The 25,180-nt window shown below is 41.5% G+C and overlaps 4 protein-coding genes and 1 long non-coding RNA gene across 7 annotated transcripts; 3 read left to right on the plus strand and 2 right to left on the minus strand.

The window, feature by feature from the left end:
* Positions 1-260: 260 nt before the first annotated feature.
* Positions 261-8,112, plus strand: LOC100834287 (transmembrane E3 ubiquitin-protein ligase 1). Of its 2 annotated transcripts, none has more exons than XM_010239698.3 (15): positions 261-756; positions 1,352-1,421; positions 1,937-2,064; positions 2,185-2,300; positions 2,809-2,869; positions 3,217-3,280; positions 3,360-3,455; positions 3,600-3,757; positions 3,843-3,902; positions 4,020-4,113; positions 6,287-6,454; positions 6,993-7,321; positions 7,518-7,634; positions 7,707-7,866; positions 7,960-8,112. In XM_010239698.3, exons 1-14 carry the CDS (start codon positions 595-597, stop codon positions 7,806-7,808), a joined length of 1,725 nt encoding a protein of 574 aa, XP_010238000.1. In that variant the 5' UTR covers positions 261-594; the 3' UTR covers positions 7,809-7,866; positions 7,960-8,112. The 2 variants fall into 2 exon arrangements, with proteins under 2 accessions (XP_010238000.1, XP_010238002.1); XM_010239700.3 differs by having other exon boundaries at positions 262-756; positions 3,360-3,437.
* A 118-nt stretch (positions 8,113-8,230) lies between these two features.
* LOC100845949 (receptor like protein 4) lies at positions 8,231-16,209 on the plus strand. Of its 2 annotated transcripts, none has more exons than XM_010239710.3 (9): positions 8,231-8,370; positions 11,480-12,538; positions 12,886-13,033; positions 13,686-13,757; positions 14,422-14,493; positions 14,972-15,043; positions 15,130-15,207; positions 15,517-15,701; positions 15,795-16,194. In XM_010239710.3, the coding sequence occupies exons 1-9, from the start codon at positions 8,289-8,291 to the stop codon at positions 15,920-15,922; spliced, it is 1,896 nt and encodes a 631-aa protein (XP_010238012.1). In that variant the 5' UTR covers positions 8,231-8,288; the 3' UTR covers positions 15,923-16,194. The 2 variants fall into 2 exon arrangements, with proteins under 2 accessions (XP_010238012.1, XP_014752550.1); XM_014897064.2 differs by lacking the exon at positions 8,231-8,370 and adding an exon at positions 10,213-10,736 and having other exon boundaries at positions 15,795-16,209.
* A 282-nt stretch (positions 16,210-16,491) lies between these two features.
* LOC100834582 (protein C2-DOMAIN ABA-RELATED 5) lies at positions 16,492-18,593 on the minus strand. The gene is made up of 3 exons (XM_003563014.4): positions 18,242-18,593; positions 17,217-17,312; positions 16,492-17,065 (listed from the first exon to the last, which is right to left on the minus strand). The coding sequence occupies exons 1-3, from the start codon at positions 18,356-18,358 to the stop codon at positions 16,778-16,780; spliced, it is 501 nt and encodes a 166-aa protein (XP_003563062.1). The 5' UTR covers positions 18,359-18,593; the 3' UTR covers positions 16,492-16,777.
* Positions 18,594-18,599: 6 nt separating this feature from the next.
* On the plus strand, positions 18,600-20,889 carry LOC112268719. Its single transcript, XR_002960094.1, has 2 exons — positions 18,600-19,143; positions 20,159-20,889. It is a non-coding gene; the product is annotated as an uncharacterized LOC112268719 (long non-coding RNA).
* Positions 20,890-21,407: 518 nt separating this feature from the next.
* Positions 21,408-23,941, minus strand: LOC100834886 (protein C2-DOMAIN ABA-RELATED 8). The gene is made up of 3 exons (XM_003563015.4): positions 23,623-23,941; positions 22,337-22,432; positions 21,408-22,008 (listed from the first exon to the last, which is right to left on the minus strand). Exons 1-3 carry the CDS (start codon positions 23,743-23,745, stop codon positions 21,721-21,723), a joined length of 507 nt encoding a protein of 168 aa, XP_003563063.1. The 5' UTR covers positions 23,746-23,941; the 3' UTR covers positions 21,408-21,720.
* Positions 23,942-25,180: the final 1,239 nt, after the last annotated feature.

The raw sequence follows: 25,180 nt of genomic DNA on the forward strand, positions 1-25,180 counted from the left end.
TAGTTGCCTTGAGTTCATTGCTGAAAGAAAACCCTCGAGTTCATCACAGGCATTGTCTAAATCGATGGAAGTGCGCAGGCATGACAGGCAGGGCCATTTTCGCACCGTTTAATTCCAGCGCACTTCCTGACACGTGGACCCGGACGTATTCCGGCCGCGCCCCTAGGCCCTACTCCCTAGCTGCCCCCAGTCCAGGCCGACTCCAACCAGTCGCCCCACCCCGAGCGCCAACCACCCCGCACCACACGGCACCGGGACGGCAGCAATTCCCCAAATTCCCCACCAGCAAAGTCACCGTTGCTTGGTGTGGTGTCCGCTGAAACGAAAGTCGCCGTCGCCCCGCCTCGCCTTCGCCGTCTCATCTCCCAGACTCCCCCGCCCGTTTGACCCCCTTCCGTTCGTTCGTTCGTTCCCCGCTTTCCCCTCGATCCCTTCCTTTCCGCAGTTCCGCTCCCCACCCCCCGAACCCCACCGCACCAACCAGCCAGCGGCCGTCCCCCTCCCGGAGCGGTTGCTTCGCTTGCTTACTCCCTACTCCCGTTCCGTTTCATGGTGGCTGCCGCCTCGTGAGGGCCGCGCTCTGCGATCAGAAAGATGAGGCACGCCGCCGCTGCGGGCACCGTGCTGAGGGTAGCTGTAGTGGGCCTGGTGGTGGCCGGCCTCGCCCTCCCGCCGCCAGCCGCGGCGCTGCGGCCTCTCAGGGAGCGCGTCGTCTCCGCCGGCGCCACCGCCTCCTCCGGATCGTGGGCCAATGAGGTGAGACGCTGCTGGATTGACGGGTTTGCAAGTTGCCCCCTAATTTTAATTTCACTTCAGGGTTTTAGGGGAATTGAACCCTCCGACTAGAGCAATTAGAAAGAGGAAAATCGACAAACATATCTGTTTTGAGCTTAAGTTGTGTCCATACTTGTAACTTATCATGGCGCATTATACTCGTGCTTATTATTCCTGGGCTTTTTTCAAGTTTATCATGGTGCAACATCAAAACTGGTGTTTAGGTTCGGAGTCCAACTAGTCTTATCTAGTCGAGGTAATTTGATGCCTGATCACAAAAAAGAAAGAAGAGATAATTCGATTGCCATACATGTCCTATTTTGACTGTACCAATCGACCCCAGGAACGGTGGAACTAGAAGTCTGGCATGTATGGACTACTTATTAGGTTTCAATTTGTGAGCACAATGACTGGTCCAGCAAGCAAAAGAATGGCAACTTCATTTTAGTTCTATTTCAATTTATGATGTTAGGGTTGTTAAAGGATGAGTGTGCCGGCATATATTTATCTGGACCTGTTAATTCTTATTATATGTATGCGATTGAGCTTAATGCTCATGATCTCCATGTTTATGCAGCACACGTTCTTCAAGAGGGATGACAATGAGATGAGTCCGTATTCATGGAATATTACAGGAACATATAAAGGTAACTCCTGTCATACCTCTGTCTTTCTGGTGATAGACATACACTAGTTTATTTTACCTATTGTTTAATCAGAGTTTTGTGTCCTAGCTGGCGATAGTGTTAACCTGTCTATCTGTTGATAATTTTGTGTTGTCACTGGTGCACAACACATGTTAGGATGTGTAGCTACCTTGAGGTCTGGAGGAATGAAACATGTTATGTTATGTACGCGAAGGTCAAATACTCAAATGTACAATATTCTGCTTTAGAATAACTATGAAGAATAAGCTTGGTTCCGTAGTCACAACGTACAATTTGGTGGTGTAGTATCCTCATTGGAGTTTCTTTTGTTTACTGCAGATTCTGATTGAATGCATAATAATTTTTATTCTAGTTGCAAACCGAGCCTAATGAAACACTGCACCTTTTCATTTCTGATATACCTTATATTTGTTTCACCATAGGATGCCACTGCTTACTTAACTGCCAGTGTGGTTTATGTATTTATGTAACAAGTTCACTATTTTATGGTTTAGGAAGTTGGAGCTTTGCTGGTGCCACAAATGGTTCTTCTAGGTTTCTTGAGTTTCTGACATCTAAAGGTGACTCGGTTTTGGAATTACTGAGTACCCCAACAAAGATAAGTGGGGTACACTATGTTCAGGTAAAGCAAGGTCCCCTCTTACATGATGAATCCTATGTAAATATATGATTGATAAATCCTATATAATTATAATCCTGTGTTCATGCTACGTTGATCATTTCTCTTACCATGGGACGACAGGGAACAATCACATTCCATGATGTTATCGACAATACTCATGATCGTGGGGTTGCTCAAATAAGGTTAGAAGGCGTGTATATATGGCCTTTTAGACAGCTACGCATGGTAGCTAACAGGTACATGTTCAACTTTCTTGTATAATGTTTCTTCGTAACTGAGGATTTGTTTGACCTTTTGGTTTTCTTGCTGATTTATAACATGTGCTATTAATTTTATCCACTTTGAATAGAGGAAACAATATTGTTCTACCGTAAGTAACTGCAATAATAAAAGTACCATCCAAGTTGTAAAAACGCCACTTCAGCAAAAACAATTCAGTATGGGTCCTGACATTATGATTCTTGTGTACACCCAGCTCAATTTCAGTGACTTCCTTGCTACTATTTTGATGCCAATATTCGTATCGTGCAAGTGGAAACACATCAGCTAGTTGGTTACTTCATGCAAGTTTAGTTACCATGAGCCCATGACTACTGTGAATTAATGATCTCCTGGTTATCTTTGAGATCCTTGTTTTAGTGGCTTATGTAGTTGCATATGTTTAACGCTCTCATTTGAATGGAAGTAGTTTGCAGATTAATTTTTTTTCCATATTATCTAACACAACTGTATTCATTGTTCTAGTGGTGCTGATGGCGAACCGCTTCAAGAAGAGGATTACTTTTTGTCGAATCCATACCATTTGGTAAGTAGCAGAACTTTCCATATTCATCACTGATTAGTGCATCAATACTCATTGCACATCCTATAGAATACCATATACTACCTCCACCCGAAACTGTAAGGCACATATTGTCAAACAAACTTGGCCAAAAACAAATCTTGAGAAGCGTGCTCATGTTTTGGATTGAGGGAGTAGCTTCTTGAGTTTTCACAAGATTTTACAATCTTGTTTCATAAAAATATAGATCCGTCTTAAAACTTACAAATTTTATGAAATATACTCTTGCCTGCTAACAATAGTATAGTAATACACCTCTCTTAAGTTTAAGATGCTATGCAATATACTCCAACCTGCTAAGTTTTTATCAGCTGCGGATTTTCTCCTCTCAAGTGTTCCAAGATTCTTCTGAAGAGAAGAACCGAAGGAAGAACTGTAAGCTTCAATTATTACACTTAATTCCCTGCCACTTGATGTGAATATGAGTTTGATTGTGCTCGTTCTTCCTTATCAGCTCTCACATATGACATGGAGAAACATTGTAACATAGAAATAGCAGCTAAGGTGGTCCGGGTTTCATCTAACCTAAATGGTACTGAATTTCTTTACGGTATTGCTAAATCCATTTCCACCGGTAATTTGTTACTATGTGTTGTCAAATTCTACTTGTGCATAGCTTCCTGTTGGTAATTTTTCTTCTTCCAACAACATCTATATAACAACTGCCAGAGTAAGTTCTTACTTTTTTAATCAGAAGGAGAGCATGAAAAGTACCGGTTGGAGGGTTTGATGGAAAGTCCAGCGGTAGATGATGATGGAGAGTGCTTCTCATCTATCTTACTAAATGCGACATCGCTGAATGTTGAAGCTTATTACAACAAAGCAGTGAACTATACTCTGATGGTCACTTTTGTATCCTTCGTGACTCTTTGACTTATTTTCTTCCATCCTATCTTGGCCTCTTCTCACTGTGCATTCCTTAACTGGAGTATTCTAGATCTCGTTCCTCCAAGTTTTGCTGCTTATTAGACAAATGGAACATAGCAACACCCAGTCTGTAAGTATTTCTTTTCCCTTTATGCAATCTTTTTTCATAGCACAGTAAGTCCTCTTGCTCTACATGTCTTTCAAGCTTCATGCTTTTGAGTTTGAGGTACACATATATTGCTTACAGGGAGCTGCTAAGGTTTCTATTTTAATGATTGGGCAACAAGCTATCATGGATGCATATCTCTGTCTACTGCATCTGACTGCTGGTATTTTGGTTGGTGAGTCTTATATTCGCATGACATGTCAAATTTGTTTGCCTTCTTTTTCCTAGTTCCTTGTTTGTAACTGATATTGCTACTACTCTTGCTATTAATAAATGGAAATTAGATGTGTTGACTGGAAAATACTCAGTGTGATTACAACTGGGCAGTGGCATCACTTGGTAGTGACATACTGATTTTGTATTCCAACTTCCACGAATCCATGATTTTTGTATTCTTGCTGAGCGATAGCTCCCATTCCCCAGCGCTTGCGCCAATAAAAGATGTTCCCTGCTAGGATTCTTATTAGAATTGATTATGCCATTAGTGTTGCATTCACAAGCATGATATCCTGCACAATTGCGCGGAGAACATTTTTAGTCATCTTTATTTTGACGGAAACATCTCTAAATTCTAATCATCTTTACTTTTTGGCTCACATAGATATGTATTGCTATACTATTTAAAAAAAAACACCAGATGGATATAGCTGTGTATCATCTTTACGTGATATTAGACCAGTATAAGAAATTAAAACTCAGGTCACCATAGGCCTCTTAGCCTTTTGTAAGAGCTAACATGTTGTGCTTGCACATGATGCTAGAGCAATACATTCAAATGAAGTTTGGATCATGACCATGATTGGTCTTTGGAATGGCATAAATAATCAAACCCAGTGCACCTGGAAAAGTAGAATTAACCAATTCCACCACACCTAGAAGTACAGTAGTCTACTGAGTCAAGTCATGGTTTGTATATGAGACCTTATATTTTATTGAAGTTTAGGCTGTAATCCATATATTAAAGTTTAGATCATGAGACAGCTAGTCGATAAACATTTCCATTAGAACAATTGATCTTTTGTAGGTGTTATTAGCTTAGTATCTGGAAATAAAGTTCAGATCACCTGTCAGTTGTCGATCTCTACCTGAGACAGCTGATCATACATGATATGTAAAATTAAACTTCACATACTGAATCGGTCAATGGATTGTTTGCATTGACTGATTGGTTGTTTGTAGGTGATATTAAGTTTGTATCTAGAATTAAAGTTCATATCACCTGCCAGCTGTTAGTCTCATCCCAAGACAGCTCATCATACTCGAAATAAATTGAAGTTCACATATTGAATCGGTGGATCGCTTGTTTGCATTGATATATCGTGTGTACGCCAAGTTATGTTAGTAGGTATGATTTCCGTGATAATAAATCATAGTGCAAATTTTTTTTATGTGATTATTCTATTGATACTCGATTAAAATTTAGATTGCGAGCTAGTCATTTGTCTCTGGCTTTGTACTGATATTTGATTAATTTGGGTTTGATTTCCTAGCTGATCAGTCGCTTGCACATGGCGTTAAATTCGTAACCAGAATTACAATTTTGTGTCTACTTTTTTCTTAGCAATAATAATTGCTAAACATAAGATCAAATGGTCTAAATAATTCACTGGGCCTATGGATGGGCCTTAAACCAATTCAAGATGTTTCACCACTACCTCATCAAATATACCCACCCCACTAGATTTTAACCGTAAATATAAGATCTAATGGTCTAAATATTTCGGATAATGTGGATTAACATTGTGTCTTGGCTCAGGAACTCCAGTGTTGTGCTTTTAATATATAATACGGAGTAGCCTTTGGTTGTTACATGTTTAATGTTTTAATCCGTACTTTTCTGTTGAAGTGAAATGCAATGCAGTATAATGGAACTCTAAGCCAAAGGCAAAAAATATGATTGTATGCTAATCCCTCCAATCTGTAATAAGTGTCTTGGATTTGTATAAAATTGTACTAACTTTGTACTAAATCCAAGACACTTATTACGGATCGGAGGGAGTACTTGTCAAGTCGGTAGTGTAAAGTGATTTCACACATAGCTTACCCAAAGGCATACCCGTGGCCCAACAGCGCAGGCCTGCCTACTGTGCTAACCATTGGTGAAGTATTGTCAACACTACGTAAGATTGCTCTGTGCTACTGATGCTGACTTATCTGAAAATTCTGCAATGCCATCAATCATATTGTTGATTAATCGAACTATTGAATATTTTTACCACTTTTGCAGTCTGATTATAAAATAAACGTATTTGTAGCAGCTTATATTCTTCGATCTTCTGTCATAATTTTGTTTGGTGAAAAGTCGTGTTACATCTAACATTTTCATTACATGTTTTAACTTTCTACAGAGTCTCTCTTTAATGCCTTTGCAACAGCTGCCTTCTTCAAGTTCGTCGTTTTTTCTATTTTTGAGATGAGATATCTGCTTGCTATTTGGAAAGCAAGTAGACCATTGAACAGTGGAGAAGGTTGGGAAATAATGAGGAGAGAACTCTCTGTTCTGTACAGCCGCTTCTGTAAGTACTAAATATCATCTGGCTTCTTCATGTTTTTCGTAAGAATCATGTTAGTATGTCAACCTATTGCAGCCAACGTAGATTGTGCACCCGTAATGATTGCCACTTGTTACTGTGAGAACTTACATGTGCATGATCTTCTTCTGAAGTTTAGCATCAAGTAGCTACCACCAGTCTGACCACTGTCCAGTTGACCATTCTTGCCTATGCCATTGATGTAATAGCCTAGCCAGTGTACCTGTTCCTTCACTTGGTGGTGCCAAAACAAAAGCTGAGCTGGTGACTCCAGATTTTTAGCAAAGCACTGCTACTTGTGTTGCACCAAAATACATCACATTTGAAAGCTTTTAGGGGGTTTGACCCCTCAGGGTTTTGGTTCTGGCACTGCTATGCCTGTAATGGAAAGTGATATGGTGACTCGTGCAAATTGGTAGGCACAGTGCCTGGCGCATGCTTTGACATTTTCACATGTTGACATCAGTGTACCTTTTCTTTTACCAACTGTTACAATGTTCCTCACTCTGCTTTGCTTCTGCAGATGGCATTCTTTTGGGTGGAATCCTTCTCATGTATGAGTTGCACAATTTCTTGCGCCCGCTTCTTTTCCTGATGTACTCATTTTGGATTCCTCAAATTGTCACGAATGTCATTCGGGATACAAGAAAACCCCTGCACCCTCAGTACATTTTAGGCATGACTGCCACACGCATCGCCATACCTCTGTATATATTTGGTTGCCCTAACAACTTCATGCGCATTGAGCCCGACAAGAAATGGTGCATAGCTGTGACAGTTTTCATGGGTATCCAGGCAGCAGTGCTCCTGCTCCAGCACTATCTTGGTTCTCGCTGCTTCATTCCTCGCCAGGTAATATTACCCTAAGACATGCAGTCTGTTCTGTTGCATTCTAGATGAATTTTAGATGGATTCTTGTAGCAGATTCCATTTCTCAAAAAGTTGCCATCGTAGATTTATTTGAGCTCCAGTTGATTTAATTCTCAGAATATGTGGATAATTGTTGTACAAGTACCATTACTTATCTTTTCATGGCTGCAATCTTCAGATCCTCCCTGAGAAATACTGCTACCACAGGAAGGTAGAGGATAACACAAATCAGCCAATTGATTGTGTTATTTGTATGACTACCATTGATCTTACCCAAAGAACGAGTGAATACATGGTAATTGTGAAATCTCTTGGTCTGTGACATCATAGATACGTATCCTTAAGCACTAACTGTCTCCTCTTGTAGGTGGCACCTTGCGAGCATATATTCCACTCAGGCTGTTTACAACGCTGGATGGACATCAAGATGGAGTGCCCAACTTGCAGGCGCCCTCTACCACCAGCTTAGAGGGGCAATCCTTTGTACAATATAGTTAACAAGAAGTAGGTAGCTCGACTTATACAAGGTACCACAATTTTGCCATGCTTGGTCCCGTCGTAAGAAAAGCAGGTTTATATGCCCACAAATTCACCGTTTTGTTGTTTTCTTATTTATCTAGGTGGGAATTGAGGTGCAATAAGCAGGTTGCAACCACGGTTGGTTTCTCGAAGTTGATTGTAGAAATTTATGTTTTCAGTTTCAAGAGGTCTTGTATCGTACAAAATATTGAACCGAGTATAACACGGAGAAATCTTCCTACTGCATGGCTGCATCTCACATTTCTTTTTGCTTGAGCACCAGTGTTTGTAGTCCAGTTCTGATTTGAACGTCCTGCAAAAGGTATTCACATCGATAACAGAGTTCAAGTTCCAACCAACCAAGGAAGTACACTCTGCACGATGAGCAGCTGATAATGCTGGCATCAAGGTACGCTTATGCTAATGTAAGATGTCAGGTTTGTCATCTTGGCATATGTTGCAGGTCTGGGATGCGCATGAGCCATTTTTTGTCCAACCAATCAATTCTACGAGTAAGTTTCCGTGTCTATCTCATCGCTCTCGTCCACATCTCTTCTCTCTCCTATAGGACCTGCCCTGTTATTGATTCTTGCTTTAGTGGTCGTGTTAGTACGAGGGATTAGCAATTTGTTGATTCTGCACAAGTCAAAGCTATATTGGAAAAGCTGTCCGTTCGGCATAAAAAAAACTGAAACGGAAACAGGTTTCCTGTGGACCACCCTTGGAAATGGAACTTTCCATTGGCCGCACCACCATGGCTATTGACCATATAAATATGCTACACAACAACGCTGTTCATAATCTGGCCTTTCCTGGTTGTTGGCTGCTGCTTCATGGGTGGATTTCTCATATATCATACTCCATTCCTTAAGATTGGCATATTAGCTTTCATTAAGACAAGGCTTTGACCATAAATTACTATGTTAAAGTGTGGTTTATATGACATGAAACCACAAGTATCATGAAGTATTTTTGATAACGAATCTAGCGATACTAATTTCATGTTATATAAACCGCACCTTGACATAGTAATTTGTGGTCAAAGTCTCGTCTTAATGAAAACTAATATGCCAATCTTTAAGGAACGGAGGGAGTAATATATTTGGTATTTTGCCAAAAGTAAAAGTTACGCACAATAGTATACTTCGTTATACACCTATTACTCTGCCCCGGATGGACAAAGCTCGACGACAGGCGCGCTCTTTTTCGTTCCTCCTGAGCTCCTTGCCAGATCCACCCCACCCCCCAGGCACCACCCGGTTGCTGTTGCCACTTTGTTGCCGGATCCACCGCCGCCGCCCTCTCTCGGCCTCCTCCTAGGCGAAGGTCCTCGCCTTGTTGGCGTGCTTGTCGAAGGATGTGAGTTTTCTTCTTCTTCTTTTTACTCTTATTACAAAATTAAAGTTCAAAATTAAAAAGGTAAAAATGAAAAGTAAAAAAAAAGTTGAAAAATTAAAGGTAAAGGATTAAAAAATAAACTTCCATCCCGGTGGTTGTCCGCCAATTGAACAAGTTTATTGGTTATATTCTTATTCTTTTGCATTGTAAGAGTAAATGTCGTACCCTTATTTTTAAAACTTTAGTGTGAGAAAACACAAGCCTTGGTTCTTTTTTCTTTCTTTTTCCACCGGCCCATCGACATGAGTACATGAAGGCCACTTTGTATTCCAAAAATATAAACGGAGAAGTCTCGTACTAACAAGAAAACCAAAATTTTGAACTAAAGCAAATTGACAGCATAGGTCCACTCGCCAGCGTCTATGAGTGAATAACATGGTTTTCTGGAGGCTCTATCCAGACCTCGGTCCAACCGGACTTCTGGCACCGTGAAGCCGTCGACGAGGTCCGCGTCGGCGCGCGTCTTGATCCGGATTTTGTCGACGCCGGTGATCTTCTGCACGTTGGTGGCTCGCACGACATCCGTTCCTACCGCGCGTAATTCGCCGCAATGATCGGGTGACCATCGGCCCCTCCACTCTCGTAATCTTGCGTAATTCGGACGCTGCGACGCCGATCGATCGGGGGGAGGGCCGTGGCAGCAGCGTCACTGGTCCTCGCACTAATTGCGTGATCTGTCCTGCGCTGTTCGCACGTCTCCGCCACGTCCTGCGTGAATGCACTCCAGTGGTCCGGTTCCGGTGGTCGTGCCGCACTGTGCTGCCGCTCGTCTCCGGTACTACCACTTTAATTAGCCACTACTAGTAGCTCTACTACTGAATACTGATCCTGTTCGCACGTGAGTTAGCATAAACCAGCAACAGCTGCATCCGGGAAGACTAAACAAAGCATATGTTCACTTCCTCCCCAACGCTAATTCTCCAAACAAAACCGCTCCCTACTCCAGGGTGGCATTCTCGCACCTCACAGTGTCACGGGGCATTACTACCACCAGGGGGGCATTATTCCAAAATTCTTAGATCCTCGGGTGGCCCGTGAGCCGTGAGCCAAGAACGTGACAGCAGCTCCCATGTCTCTTCCATTAAAACAAAGTGGAGAAGGAATACAGTGACCTCATCCACGGCGCCAGTCAGGCAATCACCATATTATTATTACTACTACTACGTCACCATTTCCGTCCCCCGCCCTAAACCGCCAGTATATCCTACAATATCACCGTTTCAGCTTTCGACTTTAGAGTCTAGACAGCTCATTCCGATATCCTGGGCCTTTTCCCAGAGAAGAAAAAAAGCAAAAGAGAAATCTCGGACTGGACTGCCAGTACCAAAGCAAAGGAAAAAGTTCATTCAGAGGCGAGGGAGGGGGGCGATGCGGCAGAGATCTCTCGCGCTGCTGCTGCTGCTGCGGCTGCGGCTGTGGCTGTTCGCTGTCGCCGCATCACCAGCTCTTCTTGGTGTTCTTGCGGCCGACCTTAACAAAGGCGAGATTTCTTGATTCTTTTTTGGCGTTTAGCTCCAAATTTCGTTATCGCTGCCGAAATCTTGCTAAATGTAGCATAGTGTGAGGCGAGTCCTGCCAAGGTTTTGCATTTACGCCACTGGTATTCGCATTCTTGCCCAAATTAACAGCTCTTCCAGATTGAGTAGCTTCGTGCTTTCTTTGCCCTTTTGCTTTCCACGTCTGGTGCTGTAGATTCTTAGATTCTTTCCCTTGATTTTTACAGCTGGCGAAATCAGGCGTTGTTTGGTTTAAGGCCAGCGAGAATACCATTCTGTCTTCAGATTTGCGTGGGGAGAACTTCCCCTTTACCCTTCTTGCATTTAGGGCTGTTAATGCTGCGATGTTGACGAAAATCAAAATTTTGATTACGATTGAGAAAGTTTGGAGTTCTGTTTTCCCCATCCTTTTATACCTTCAGCTCATATTGACTGCTTGCATGTTCCTTGGAAGTAGTCCCGTTATTGCCCCTTGTTGCACACATGTGAAATTTGGTATCATAGATATGACATGTAAGATAAATTCTGCTCAATCTAGGATTAGGAAGGAAGCATGGAGTCCGAGCTTTCATTTCTCTATTATTGTACTTCCATTATTTAATGAACCTCACACTCCATCTGTACTACTCAAACGGTACATTGATTTTTACAGTAGTTACTTAATTTATGCTTCTTAGCAATTTACCATAGCATTGCTAATCCTTGTAGTTCTAATTTTTTTTTTCAGAACCATTTACCATTCGTATAAGCTGTGGGAGTTTTGACGATGTCCACACAGCACCTACGAACACATTGTGGTATAGAGATTTTGGTTATACTGGGGGCAGGTTTGCAAATGCTACTCGCCCAAGCTATATCATACCCCCGCTGAAAACTCTTAGATATTTCCCTCTGTCTGATGGCCCTGAAAATTGCTACTACATCAACAATGTCCCCAATGGGCATTACCAAGTGAGGCTTTTCTTTGCCCTTGTGGCTGATCCTAATCTTGACAGTGAGCCAATATTTGATGTTTCTGTTGAGGGTACTCTGTTCAGTTCTTTACTTTCGGGCTGGAGCAGTGACGATGAGATGACATTCGCAGAAGCTCTGGTTTTTGTTCAGGACTCGAGCCTATCGATCTGTTTCCACAGCACAGGTCATGGAGATCCATCGATTCTTTCTATTGAAGTTCTCCAAATAGATGATAATGCCTATAAGTTTGGTCCGCTATGGGGAAACGGGACAGTGCTTAGAACTGCCAAAAGATTGACATGTGGTTCTGGAAAGCCAGCTTTTGACGAAGATCTAAATGGTATCCATTGGGGTGGTGACAGATTCTGGTTAGGGTTGAAAACATTGTCATCTAGTTCTGATGATCAACCTGTATCAACTGAAAATGTTATAGCAGAGACATTGCTTGCACCAAATTTTTATCCTCAAAGCATGTATCAATCAGCTATCATGGGCACTGATAGGCAACCAAGCTTATCCTTTGAAATGGATGTCACTCCAAACAAAAACTATTCTGTATGGCTTCACTTTGCAGAGATTGAGAATGGAATAACTGCAGAAGAGCAAAGGGTATTTGATGTTATTATCAATGGTGACATCGCTTTCAAGGATATCGATATAGTTCGCATGACAGGAGAGCGCTTTACTGCGCTCGTTTTGAATAAAACTATTGCCGTCAGTGGGACAACACTGAAAATCACCTTGCAGCCTGTTGAGGGAACACGTGCCATTGTTAGTGCGATTGAGGTATTTGAGATCATTCCAGCTGAAATGAAGACATTAACTCAAGAAGGTTGGTGCTTGACAATTTCCAAATTAACTTCTCTTTGTTTCAAGCAGTAACAAATTTATGTTAGTAATTATGCTCGGTTCAGTTAGGCTAGTGTACAGTTTTTGCTTCTTTTTTTCCTTTCCTGGTCCTTTTCCTCTTTTCTTTTTCTTGGTTTGTTGTAAAAAAGATGGTACAAAAATTATGTACGACATTTTTCCATTTCATGATGCATAATGACGGTTAGCAAAATCTACTACTAAATGAAGTTCTTTTTATTCAATGTAAAAAAGTAGCACCACATCAGTTTCAGCAGAGGTTCAGAGTTTAGGCACTCTGTATTGATTTCTCTCGTTTTCCATGCTCTGTAGTGACTGCTCTGCGGACTTTGAAAGGTTCACTTGGTCTTCCTCTTCGATTTGGCTGGAATGGGGATCCCTGCGTTCCTCAGCAGCATCCATGGAGCGGAGTTGATTGTCAGTTTGATGACACTAAAATGCATTGGGTCATTGATGGGCTGTATGTTCTCTACGCTATACTGCTTTATATCATGGCTGTTTTTTATTATTTTTAAGATCAGCATGCTATATGTCATGTAGTGGGTTCAGTCTGTTGATTCTTTTTGTGCTAAAATACTAGCACAGTTTATTCTTTATTTGTGTAAACGGGAAATTTAATTTCCTACCATGTGGTACCTCGTCTTATGCGAGTACTCCTCACTTCCTGTGGCGTTTGATCAGCATCTCCCTGTCTGACTCGCTTAGCTGGTTCCTACTTATCCACATGCTCTGTCTCCCACGCCGAACCAAGCCTAGAGAAACAAGAGGGGCAGACGTGGTGACAGGGATGAAGCGTGCATGGGATTCACAGGCCACAAAGTCTATTCTTTCTCCTCACCCCCAAACCTCATCCTGGACTCCTGGTGAAGCCCATAAGTTTGAAATCAGCTTCCATTGATGGCTCATGCTGCTGCGGTGCATGCCCTGCCCTTATTCTTTTTGCCCTGGTGATGCGACCATGAATCTGTTGCAGGGGCAGGTCTTGTGTTTCCCTGTTTTAGGGTCTTATCCACACCTTTTGCTTTCTTATATTCTTTAGAATTTCATTAATTATCCAGGAATGGCATGTCATTTTTGTTGCAAGTATTTAAAACTACTGCTTGAATATGCAGAGGTCTTGATAACCAAGGATTGGGAGGAGTTATACCTATTGACGTATCTAAGCTACAACACCTCGAAAGCATGTAAGTTTGTTGCACAACACTAAATAAATGCATGATCATTTCGATTTTTAATTTAAGTCAAAGTGTCAGAAATAACAGTACTGTAAACTACTAACACCATAACAACAGTATCTACAGTTATGTTAATGAATGTATTGTCATAAACCCGTGCAACATAAATGGAGTATCTAGAAGCATTTAAAAAAAAAGTCAGATGCAGAAGAGCTGTATAAAAAAATCTGATTGCATAGGTCGATTTTTGAACTAGTGGTAACTAGTGGTTTCCTAATGTCCACGTATTGTAGATGGGTTTAAATCTCAACTCATAAGCAATTTCAACTATTAGAGTGAATCTTCGAGCTCATAGCGAAAACAAGTTTAAGCTTTCATTATATAAAAGTTAGGTCCTGCTTGAAACGGGGGAATTCCACAGGAATCCTTTAGGACTCGTACTCTTCCTACAAAATTCCCGTGTTGCAAACTGGCCAACGTCTGTTGCTGGATACAATTGGCTGCATCATGGACATTGTTTAATTGTGTGCACTCCATTATTGTTGAAGAATCTAGCTGTCAGGGTATCATTTTAACAAAATTAAATGAATTACTTGCATTTCTTACTGTCTTAAGAATGTACTGGCACTTACATTTTAGTCTGACAAAGTTAAATTTCCATTTGGTAAAACAGAAACTTTAGCGGTAATAGCATAAAGGGAAATATTCCATTCACTTTGGGTACAATCTCAGGGCTGCGAGTACTGTAAGTTCTCTTTAACACTAAGTGATATTTCGGTTTACCCTTTCAAGACTAATCGTAATTTTTACTATGTTTTAGCTTCTTGATGTCTGATGCCAATTGATATTGGATAGGTTAGTGTTTAGGTTTGAAGTGATAGAAAGATACAGAACACCGGCGAGTGATTCCAGTGATTAGATCTTGCTTCGTGTGCTTAAAATAACCAATGTATCTGATCCCTAACTCTTATTGTAAAATTTTAGGATGCTTATTTCCCGGTCTGTGCTGACCTGGAACTCATCATTTTAGACAAGTTTTGTATCTTTTTACACCTGGGAAAATAAAAGTTTGTTTCAACCTTAGCATTCAGTTCATGCCATTGCAGACTAGTGTTTTTTTTAAAATATGACTCAGCATAAATATTGTCCACCCTTGTACCAGATTCATGTATTGGAAGTCCCAGTGTCTCATTTAGTGCTTACTTTCATATCCTTATTTGTAGAGATCTGTCTTACAACAAACTCAATGGTTCTATTCCGGAGAGCCTTGGCCAGCTGACATCTTTACAGACACTGTGAGGACATTAATTACACATGTTCTTCTGTTTCGGATTTACTTTGTGCTTCATCCGCTTTAACTAGAAAGACTCTCTTGACACAGGAATCTAAATGGCAATGGTCTTTCAGGAAGGGTTCCAGCCAGCCTGGGAGGAAGACCTCTACACAGAGTTAGATTCAAGTAAGAATCCACTCCAGTTGTTACTTCTCATTTTGTCATTATAGCTAGATTGTACTCCCTGCGTACCATATTAAGTGTTGCAAGTTTGTCTAGATATGCATGTATCTAGACGTGTTTTAGTGTGTAGAACTGTAGATACATGCGTATCTAGACAAACTTGCGACGCTTAATATGGGACGGAGGGAATATTAAGAATTGACGCACTCTCACATATAAACCATCGCATATACCAATTTACCTGCACCGAGTTTCTAGTCCTGTTAACATTTCTTGAATGGTAAGGAAGCTTACAAACTGCTCAAATGACAGCTTTACGGACAATGCTGGGTTGTGTGGAATTCCTGGTTTGCATGAGTGTGGCCCTCATATATCTGTGGCTGCAAAGATTGGTATGGCTTTCGGGGTACTTTTAGCATTTCTGTTTCTGGTTGTATTTGCGGCATGCTGGTGGAAAAGGAGGCAGAACATTATCCGTGGTCAGAAATTAGCTGCAGGTAAGAATCTGTATCACTCTGAAATCATGAAAGACGAATGTAGTGTACAAACTTGCTTTATATAATGCTCGAATGTTTCCCCCCTTTTCGCAGCAAGGGAAGCTCCGTATGCTAAATCTAGGACCCAATTTACACGGGATGTACAAATGGCTAAGCATCACCGCCCACATGAAAGCTCTCGAGGCAGCAACAATGAAAGCTCGCCACATTTGCTTTCCTAGTTAATTACTGCCAATGGTAACACTGGCTGAATTGTACCATTGTTTCTGGTATGCTCAGTTGATGCAGCTATCAGGTTGAGTTGTAAAACAATTGTACATACTAGGTCAGGATCGTGTACGTATTGCTCTAAATGTTCAGTCAGGGAGGATTGTTAGCTGATAGAAAGCTGATAGAACGATTCTATACTAACTGGGCGAATTGGTACACCTGCGTAATTTGTGCAAACTAGCTAACATATATTTATTCAGTTGTTGCTTTTTAATTCTGAAAATGCATATTCAGGAGAGCTAATGTGATCACCGTTTGTCCAAAGTTACCTGATATATATGTTAAGATGCTGTCTGTTAAGTTTGAAAAGAGAAAATTCAGGAGAGCTGATGTGTGCTAAAAGCTCGAACTCTTGTGGTCTGTAGTGTTAACCCAGACAGTGCTGCTAATATTTACCGAAAATACAATCAAAATTGTAAATACTCTCTCCATCCCATATCAAGTGGCATAATATTACAAGTATCTAGAGTATTTTAGTATATAGATTGTTCATATTTAGACAAATTTGAGTCATTTAATATGAGACGGAGGGAGTAGTATAATTATATGGAGAATCTATACAGGTGTCTCAGGACAAAATATACCTTTGTGGATTAAAAAGCCATATAACGTTTGGAGAACCAAAACTGAAAACAAGCATTACCCCAGTAGCATAAGCCTGTTGCCTTACATAGCACCCATCCTACTGATGTCAGGATCTCACCAGGATGTTGCTTATTTTCCATACCTCATAAAGGGAGCAACATTACATACAATCATAGAAATTAGACGATGGACGTCACCAGCCATATTTTTGCTGCTGCGATTCAATGCCCGAGACCTGGGATGCTTACCCACTCCAGGTGCAGGATGAGCTCGCCGGTCTCGGTGTTCCTCAGCCTCAGGACAATGTCCTGGGAAACCTTGCCTTCCTTCCATACGATCTGGCTCTCGGCCGCGAAGCAGTTCTCGTTCTCAGGGTGGATCGTCTTCATCACTGTGCCGTCCGAGACATTGGTCAGGTCCTTCTTGGCGACCTCGACGAAGTCGAGGATGGAGAACTCTGCATCGCCCATGCTGTCATCCTTGGTGAAAGTATCATGGTCAAAGACTTCCTGTAGTGGAACATACCAACGGAGAGGTTAGTTTTTAGGAACAAGAGGTAGCAAAATGTTCAGAGTCGAGTGTCGCTGGGTTTCTGAAATCTTGAAGGAAGCAGACAGTGTCTGAATGTTCCGTGGTCAATGGAGGTGTTGATGAACTTACAATCTTAACCGGGATCGTCCAGTTTGTGATAGACAAGGTGAGGTCCTCGTTCCACTCTGGGTTGATGGTTTTATATTTGATACTGGACTTTACTTTCTGCACATTTCAAGGAAAAAAAACATATAAAAGAGAGAAAGGGGATGATCTGAATCAACATATCCTTCAAGGAATAATATCAGCACACAAGGTGTTATCCTATGAAATGAAAGAAGCGCGGCTAATCTGAAGAAAGCAAATACTCCTTCCTTCAGTTTATAAAGCCCGAGCGTATTCTTATGTCATCAATTTGACTAATGAAATATAATTTATGCCATAAAAAGTATTGTCATTAAAAAATTCATTTGATTACGAATTTTGTATATTATTTTGTGCAATACGATATGGAATACATATTTAGCTGATCAAATTGATGACCCGGAGATACACACAAGCCTTACAAATCCGAACAGATGTAGTACACAATCGCCTCACCGTAATCTACCTATCTTTACACCCATATAGATCTCAAGTCTCAATTACAGACGGATTGGTGGTGGCTGCCCGTCCCTTTCAAACCATTGAGATGATAGAAGATATGGGTAAAAATCATTTGATCCGCGACCATGAGACAAGAACAAATGATACTATGGAGTACAACATTCTTTTCAAACATGTACTATTGCGCTAGTACGCAAAAATGGTAATATGGTCATCTTGATTCATCTACTCCAAAAATTGCTCACAAGCTAGAGACGCACATTTAAATTTGAGAATTTTACACTCTCATTCATCGTTACTCCCTCTGATCCTAAATTCTTGACTCAAATTTTCCCAAATATGAATGTATCTGTATTTAAAAAGCGTCTAGATACATGTAATATTTCGACAACAATTTAGGATCGGAGGGAGTATTTTTTTTTTTACGTCCGGCCTTGCCCCAAGCCCCCAACCTCCGCCCTCCTGCGCGCGCCCCGACCCATCCATGTTGGCTCATGATCAGGAGGCTCGAGAGAGTACTAGAGGTAGGAATTAGGAGGAGAAATCACCTGTTGTCCGAGGCGGAGGACGACGTAGGGGTCGCTGCTGTGGGTGAGGGGGTCGCAGATGGCAAGCTTCACCCCGCGCACCACCCGCACCTTGATCAGCCCCAGCAGGCACTCCATCGACGACGCGCGTTTCCCAAGCCGGCCGGTGACGGGATCGATTTAAGGCAATTCGGTTGCCGTCGGACGTACGCCGCGTAACGTACGTTACCCCCACGGCGCGGCAAGATCGATCGAGTGGCGGAGCAAAAGAGAGTTAAAACTTAAAAGTCAGAGACGAAGGCACGCATCCAAGCTTGTAGCAGCGGCAAGGGAGGCAGAGGCTGGACGACAAGGGCGGAGAGCATCCAACTACGCACGTCCTATTCTATACTTTACTGCCTCTAAATTTAGATGTAGCATTACCACCAGCCTCTAAATTTAGAGATTGGTGGTAAATGGTTGGTGGTAATACCCCGGGAGAAAATAAATAAGGATCGAAACCATTCTTATCCCCGACTGATTTCTAGTAACTTCCATTGATCGGCCGGTTCATCTGCTCGTCAGATATCCCCTCCCACCCACGCGTCCACTTCTATCCCTAAAGCACCAGGCACCAGCGCCCGCTCTCTTTCCTCCTCTCTTCTCTCTGTCCACAGGGCGAGCAGCTGTCCGCATCGCAGGCCGCGCCGGGCGTTGAGCGCCCTCGCTCCTCCTGGAGTTCCATCTCTTCCTCTCCCTTCTCCCCTATGGAGCTTTGTCACATGAATGACTTTATAAAGGTTGAGTTCATGTCTATGGGCTTCAAAGTTATGGAGATTGAGGAAATTAGTTCGTCGTGACCCGATTCGTCTCAAATGAGACCCTGGAGAGCCGGGTTCGTTGTGGGGGCAGGTTTAAAACGCCGGAGATTGTGTCACGTGGAGGTAATTAAGTGCATTGTGATTTTTTTTTCAGGATTTATATCTATTATCTATAAAATTGATCCTCCACTAAAACTCATTTGATGCTTGCAAACTCAACATGCATGATTCACATTATATTACCATTGATCCTCACTAAGATTCATTTAAAATTACAGGCTCAACATTCAAAGCGCCCATGTCATCATCATTGATCCACTCTAAGATTTATTTAAGGTTTGGAAACTCAACAAATGTCACATCACCATCAACTCAACCATCTTTTAGCATCTACATACAACATACCCTTAGGAAAAGTCTATCGTTCTCTATGTGTCGCAAAAACATAAAATTTTCATTTCAAAGCACTCTCATCATAACTTTTTACCTCTAAAATGTCACCCAATTCACAAAATCAGGTCCTCTGTCTTCTCATCACTCCAGCAAAGGAAGCCCATAAAAATATACTCCCTTCGTCCCATATGACTCAAATTTGTCCAAATATGCATGTATCTAACCCAAAATCGTCTAGATACATGTAATACTTTGTCACTTAATATGAGACGTAGGGAGTATGTAATTCAATAGCTGAGAGAGTCTTTTCTCATGATCGCATCTCAAACCAACTTCTATGTAATCATTCATTTGCCAACATTGATTACATAATATACTAATGCAATTCAACAACCGAGAGATATATACTAAACCGTAACCTATGTGTTTAACTTTTAAAAGCATGTCTTTTCTCTCATGAGAACATCTGAAATCAACTACCGGGTGATCATTATTTGTCAAAATTGATTCATAAAAAATGGACGCCACATCTTCAAGTTATTCTTATGAACGAAACAACATGTAGTTCAGCCTAAATATATTTATTTTTCAATGACATGGGAAATCAGTCGTGAACATAAGCAAGTTGGTATACTATACACCCACATTTGCATCTCTCTTAAACCAATCATTATGAGTTCCAATATATAATACTCCTATAATGTTCATTTTGCTTGGTTGTAATCCATTTTTCTTTCATGGATAGGCGGATATGTTGCCCTTCCATGCCCGCAATAACATACTGGGTATCCACTAGTGGGTGTGATGCGAGAGATTCTTTTCGCACTCTGCAAATTCGACACGCAGGACTTTGATTGTTGATATGAGTTTTATGACCAATGTCGCGACGAGTTTTTGTTGTTGCAATGAGTTTTGAGGGACAATGTTACGATGAGCTTTCGATGTTGCCCGTAAAAAAAAATACTGCATTCAGGATTTTGATGCTGTGACGAGTGAACGGACAAGTTTTAGCTTTTAAAGTGGATCCAGGCGACGGTTGGGGTTGCTCCATTATCCGACTGACGCCTAGCTAGGATTGGACGTAAAAGCTCGTGAGTTCAATGAGTGCTCGGTAGCTCGACTCATTTAGTTCATGCTCATTAACTTGGTCCTGCTCGCCGATGCCAGACCTGCCATGATGCAATGCTTCGATCCGTCTAAATATTGATATGGATGTATCTATATATTTCTCCCGATCCATATTACTTGTCGAAATATTACATGTATCTAGACGTTTTTTGAGACAAATAATATGAGTTAGAGGGAGTACTAAATACGTCCAGATACATGTAATATTTTGGCAATTAATATGGGACAGAGGGAATACATTATTTTCTTTTTCCTCTGTGGCTTTATGAGAATCTACTCGTCCATTTGATTATACACATGCCGGCCCCTCCTGTACCTCACATTAAACCAAGTCATGTTTGTGCTGTATGCCTGTCATACCTAGTGACAGTGTTATTGTGTACGGAGTACTCTCTCCGTTTCTAAATACTTGTCGCTGTTTTAGATACTTGTCGCTGTTTTAGTGCAAAACAACGACAAGTATTTAGGTACAGAGGATGTATATGACTACTGCACGTACGATGCTTTAGCGTCCAATGCGTGTACGATTGTATATCTGACTGGATGGTTTGGTCTTACTGTCAGACAAAAATCGGACGGCAAGTATCGTACTCGTAGCATCGCTGTAATATGTAACCTACTACACAGGATCGTGTGGGAACACTTATTATCATTCCACGGGCCATATGACGGTCATTCTTCCTTAATACAGTATTCCCTTCGATCCATTTAAGTGTCTCAAATTTGCTTAAATATGGATATATTTATGTCTAAAAACGTTTAGATACATATAATATTTTGATAATTAATATGGATCAAAGGGAGTATTATTTAATAAAAAAATATCTTGTTCGAATGGGCTCCATTTGTAACATGCAAATAGCATATTCAGTACAAACGCTGAACTGAGCTGGAAATTTGTGTAAACTGATGAACATCCCATCTCTTCATTTTAACCTTAAAAGTCTAAACTCTTAATTTACACCTCACTCCAGTTGACCACAACACAAAGGGTCTCTTATTTCTCACAACCACACCAGGATGTACTACAAATTTAGCGCACACATGACATCACGCTGAAATCAACAGCGCACACACACACACACACACATTGTTTAGAAATATGACACCGGGAACAAGAGCTGATCATAGCTGCATCTTCATCAAACGAGGTTGTGATAACCCTCAGTCAGACACGGCTTACAGCGTAACACCTGGGACATGAACCCATTCCACCTGCAGCACGATAGAGCCACTGTCAACATTCTTCAGCTTCAGGATCAAGTCCTGGACGACCTTGCCATTCTTCCACGAGACGTGGCTCTCACCGCCAAGGTAGTTTGTGCCAACCGGGTAAATCGTCTTGATCCTGGTCCCATCAGAGGCATGCTTTAGATCCAGCTTCGCAGCATCATAGATGTCAGTTACGTTGAACTCAGCCACTCCCATGCTGTCATCTGCTGTGAATTTGTCCTCATCGAAAACTTCCTGCGTGATGTTTTCGCCAGTTGGATACATAAGTGATCAGTTGAGTTCACATCTTCACCAACCATCCGTGGACCTATGGTATAAATGGTCCCCTATCTATTCATGTTTTGACGAAGAAGAAAAACGTATGTGTATTTTTTTTGTTGCTTTCAGAAATTGTTTAAAACACTGCTGCAAGTTCCTTTCAATTCAATTCTTGCTTTGTGAAGGTCAGGTTGTACATATATCTGTATATATTTGTGTGTAGATATAGTTTTTATTTGTTCCATATGTACAGATAATTTTTGTAGAGCTCGCTTGATAAAGCAATTTCAAATAGCAAACTTACAAGTTTCACTGGCTTTGTAGGATTTGTGACGGGGAGCTGCAGTACTTCATTCCATAGAGGATTGGCATTCTTCTTCTGCACACTAGTCTTCACCTTCTACACCACGAGTAAAAATTGAACTTCAATAAGAATATGATGAAATTCTAATTAAACAGTGAGAAATTTGACTGGTACCCATGTTATGTCACCTGAAGTCAACGGTATAAAACATGGTTTATATAATACAGAGTACAGAATAATGAACTGAAAATGTGACATTATCAAGACAGGTGTGCAGTCACTGTTCAAAATTCATAGCATTCAACTGCTCTATCAAAAGCAGGCACTCATTTCCATGAGAGAATAATAAATAGAACAAGACCTCATCCTACAAAATAATTAGTGCATTATACTAGGTTCTGGGTAGGTAATCATGCAGCACAGTAGCGTGGGCTAAGTCCTTGATAACAGACAAAAACAATCTTACAGAAAAAAAAGTATTATACTCCGTTATTTATTTTGTAAATCGACAACTATGAATGAAACAAAGGAAATTAGCAAAGCCATGTTGGCTAAACATCATAAACTACTCATATGCCGACCATTTCACCAAACAGTATGCCCACTGCCCCACTGGCCATTCTGGTTGACTTGCAAGTATAGGAAACATAAGACATACATGCTACATGAATCATCCCGAATAACTGGATACACCAGCACAATTTTCATGTTTCCAAGGTGAACTTAATGTAGGATTTGGTACTCTGCTCTTCAGTCACAAAATTGGAAATTTTCATCATAGTTTTGTTATTTCAAGTTGGAACTCATCATCGCAGGCTTTGGTACACTGCTCTCCAGTTCAACATGCCACAAGACATAAGTCACATAACATAGCCTATTTACAGAGCAGGCCTAGTGCCAGTCCTGCAAACCATGACCAAGTTGGGAACTGCAGTTGCACAGCAGGAGAAAATATGGTAGACCCTACAGATGGAGAACAATCAAATGGCAAAAGAATATCTGGGGCCCCCTAAGCGTCCTTCTATCGAACATCTAGAGAGCACAAAAGCGGTTCGAACTTCAGGAGAGGTCGCCCCGTCTCTGAAACCGATCCCCAAAATACCGTGCTGGCCATAAACCCATGTATGCATGGGCCGTCCGCAATCGCCTTGGCCGTGCCGTGGCAACAGGCTTCTCCTCCGCCAAGGCCGGGATCACGGATTGGGGACAGGAGAGGATCGATCCGAGCAATGCTAGGAAAAAAGAAGAAAAGATAGGATCGAGGTAATTAAGGTAGAAGAGTCGACCTGGGAGCCGTAGCAGAGGACGACGTAGGGGTCGCTGGTGTGGGTGAGCGGGTCGGCGACGATGAGGTTGGAGCCCCGCACCACGCGGACGCTGAGCTTCCCGATCACCTGCTCCGACGCCATGGAAGAGGGTGGTGGTGTGTCTAGGCTTGTAGCTTAGCGACGGGGGATGGGAGCAGAGCAGGGCGAGGAGAGGGAAGAATAAGCAGGTGGCAGTAGGCTGGATGCGGCCAACAGCTGGCGGCCAGCGCCGGCTTTTATCATCGCCGGCTCCGCCCCTGTAGATGGCGACCCTCGGCCAGCTGGCGGACAGATTTGGGGATAATTGTTCGTTCGTGTCGCGTAAACTGCAAGTCTCACGACGCCAATTGACATTAGTTCAAGAAAAATTAGTTTTTAAATACTCCTTTCGCGATCTTGTGCGGCTCGTGGGACTTTTCGACCGCATTTTTTTTTGACCGCTGTAGCTCGTGGGACTTTTGTTATCCGCGGACTCACATATGACCTTAGCTTGATTGTAGATGGTTTTGTGTGATGTTCATACGGCGTTTTAAGCTTTACCATTACGTGCAGAATTCAAGAAAACGTACTTTGTATGCTTCCTAGATGTAAGTACATCTCTGGTCTCTCAATTGATCGTAAAGTTTAAATACGGTCTCTCAACACAAAATCGTATGCTTGCTTCCTCAACCGTCAATACGAGATACTTTTGGCCCTTCTTCTAAATTTGAATAGTTTTGACTTCACGTTGTGCACGTCGGATGCCTTGCTGGCATCAGATTTCTTCCAAAAATGGTCCATGAATTTAAAATTGTACACTTTTGGCCCCTCAACTATGCATTGTGGCATCTAACGTGGAAAATTCAAAAAAAAAAACGCGCCACATGGATTTAAATCGGTCCAAAACTGAGAGAGGGGCTAAAAGTATCCAATTTTATCGATTGAGGGACCAAACGTATACGATTTTGAATTGAGCGACACCTTTTAAACTTTGCTGCCAATTGAGCGACCAAAAATATACTCCCTCCGTCCAACAAAAGATGTCTCAACTTTGACTAAATTTGAATGCATCTATACACTAAGTCATGTCTAGATACATTCAGATTTTGACAAACTTGAGACATCCTTTGTTGGACGGAAGGAGTACTTTTTTGTATTTTGTACTTCCTCCATTCATAATTCTTGTCTCAAATTTGTCCAAAAATGAATGTGTCTATTCTTAAAAAGCATTTAGATACATGTAATATTTTGACAAGAATTATGAAACGGAGAGAGTACTAGACAAGTAATAGTAGTGTTCTTTTTTAATCATATATTACGTCTTTTTTGACAAAAAACAGAAGCGAGTTGATCTCACCAAAGATTATAAGGGAACACAGAAACAAAACAAGAAATAAAGCAACTAAAGCACGGTGATATGGATCAAGGAAGAAATGTAAAGAAAACAAGATTAAAGCACGTATGTCGTCGGGTGAATGGTCCAGCTGGTATGTCACCGATGCATGTGTTGGTGGATGGCGTCATGATTTTAGTTCAAATTTATACTAAAATCACGACA

The sequence above is a fragment of the Brachypodium distachyon genome, chromosome 1 (assembly GCF_000005505.3).
Source record: "Brachypodium distachyon strain Bd21 chromosome 1, Brachypodium_distachyon_v3.0, whole genome shotgun sequence".
Lineage (NCBI taxonomy): Eukaryota > Viridiplantae > Streptophyta > Magnoliopsida > Poales > Poaceae > Brachypodium > Brachypodium distachyon.

Coding starts and splice junctions, on each gene's coding strand:
- LOC100845949 (XM_014897064.2), top strand. CDS start 10,625: ATGCGGCAGAGATCTCTCGCGCTGCTGCTGCTGCTGCGGCTGCGGCTG. Junction 13,758..14,421: donor CTACAACACCTCGAAAGCAT/GTAAGTTTGTTG, acceptor TTGGTAAAACAG/AAACTTTAGCGGTAATAGCA. Junction 14,494..14,971: donor ATCTCAGGGCTGCGAGTACT/GTAAGTTCTCTT, acceptor CCTTATTTGTAG/AGATCTGTCTTACAACAAAC.
- LOC100834582 (XM_003563014.4), bottom strand. CDS start 18,358: ATGGAGTGCCTGCTGGGGCTGATCAAGGTGCGGGTGGTGCGCGGGGTG. Junction 17,313..18,241: donor TCCTCCGCCTCGGACAACAG/GTGATTTCTCCT, acceptor TGAAATGTGCAG/AAAGTAAAGTCCAGTATCAA. Junction 17,066..17,216: donor GGACGATCCCGGTTAAGATT/GTAAGTTCATCA, acceptor GTTCCACTACAG/GAAGTCTTTGACCATGATAC.
- LOC100834287 (XM_010239698.3), top strand. CDS start 595: ATGAGGCACGCCGCCGCTGCGGGCACCGTGCTGAGGGTAGCTGTAGTG. Junction 3,758..3,842: donor ATACTCTGATGGTCACTTTT/GTATCCTTCGTG, acceptor GGAGTATTCTAG/ATCTCGTTCCTCCAAGTTTT. Junction 3,903..4,019: donor AACATAGCAACACCCAGTCT/GTAAGTATTTCT, acceptor TATTGCTTACAG/GGAGCTGCTAAGGTTTCTAT.
- LOC100834886 (XM_003563015.4), bottom strand. CDS start 23,745: ATGGCGTCGGAGCAGGTGATCGGGAAGCTCAGCGTCCGCGTGGTGCGG. Junction 22,433..23,622: donor TCCTCTGCTACGGCTCCCAG/GTCGACTCTTCT, acceptor CTCGTGGTGTAG/AAGGTGAAGACTAGTGTGCA. Junction 22,009..22,336: donor CTACAAAGCCAGTGAAACTT/GTAAGTTTGCTA, acceptor AACATCACGCAG/GAAGTTTTCGATGAGGACAA.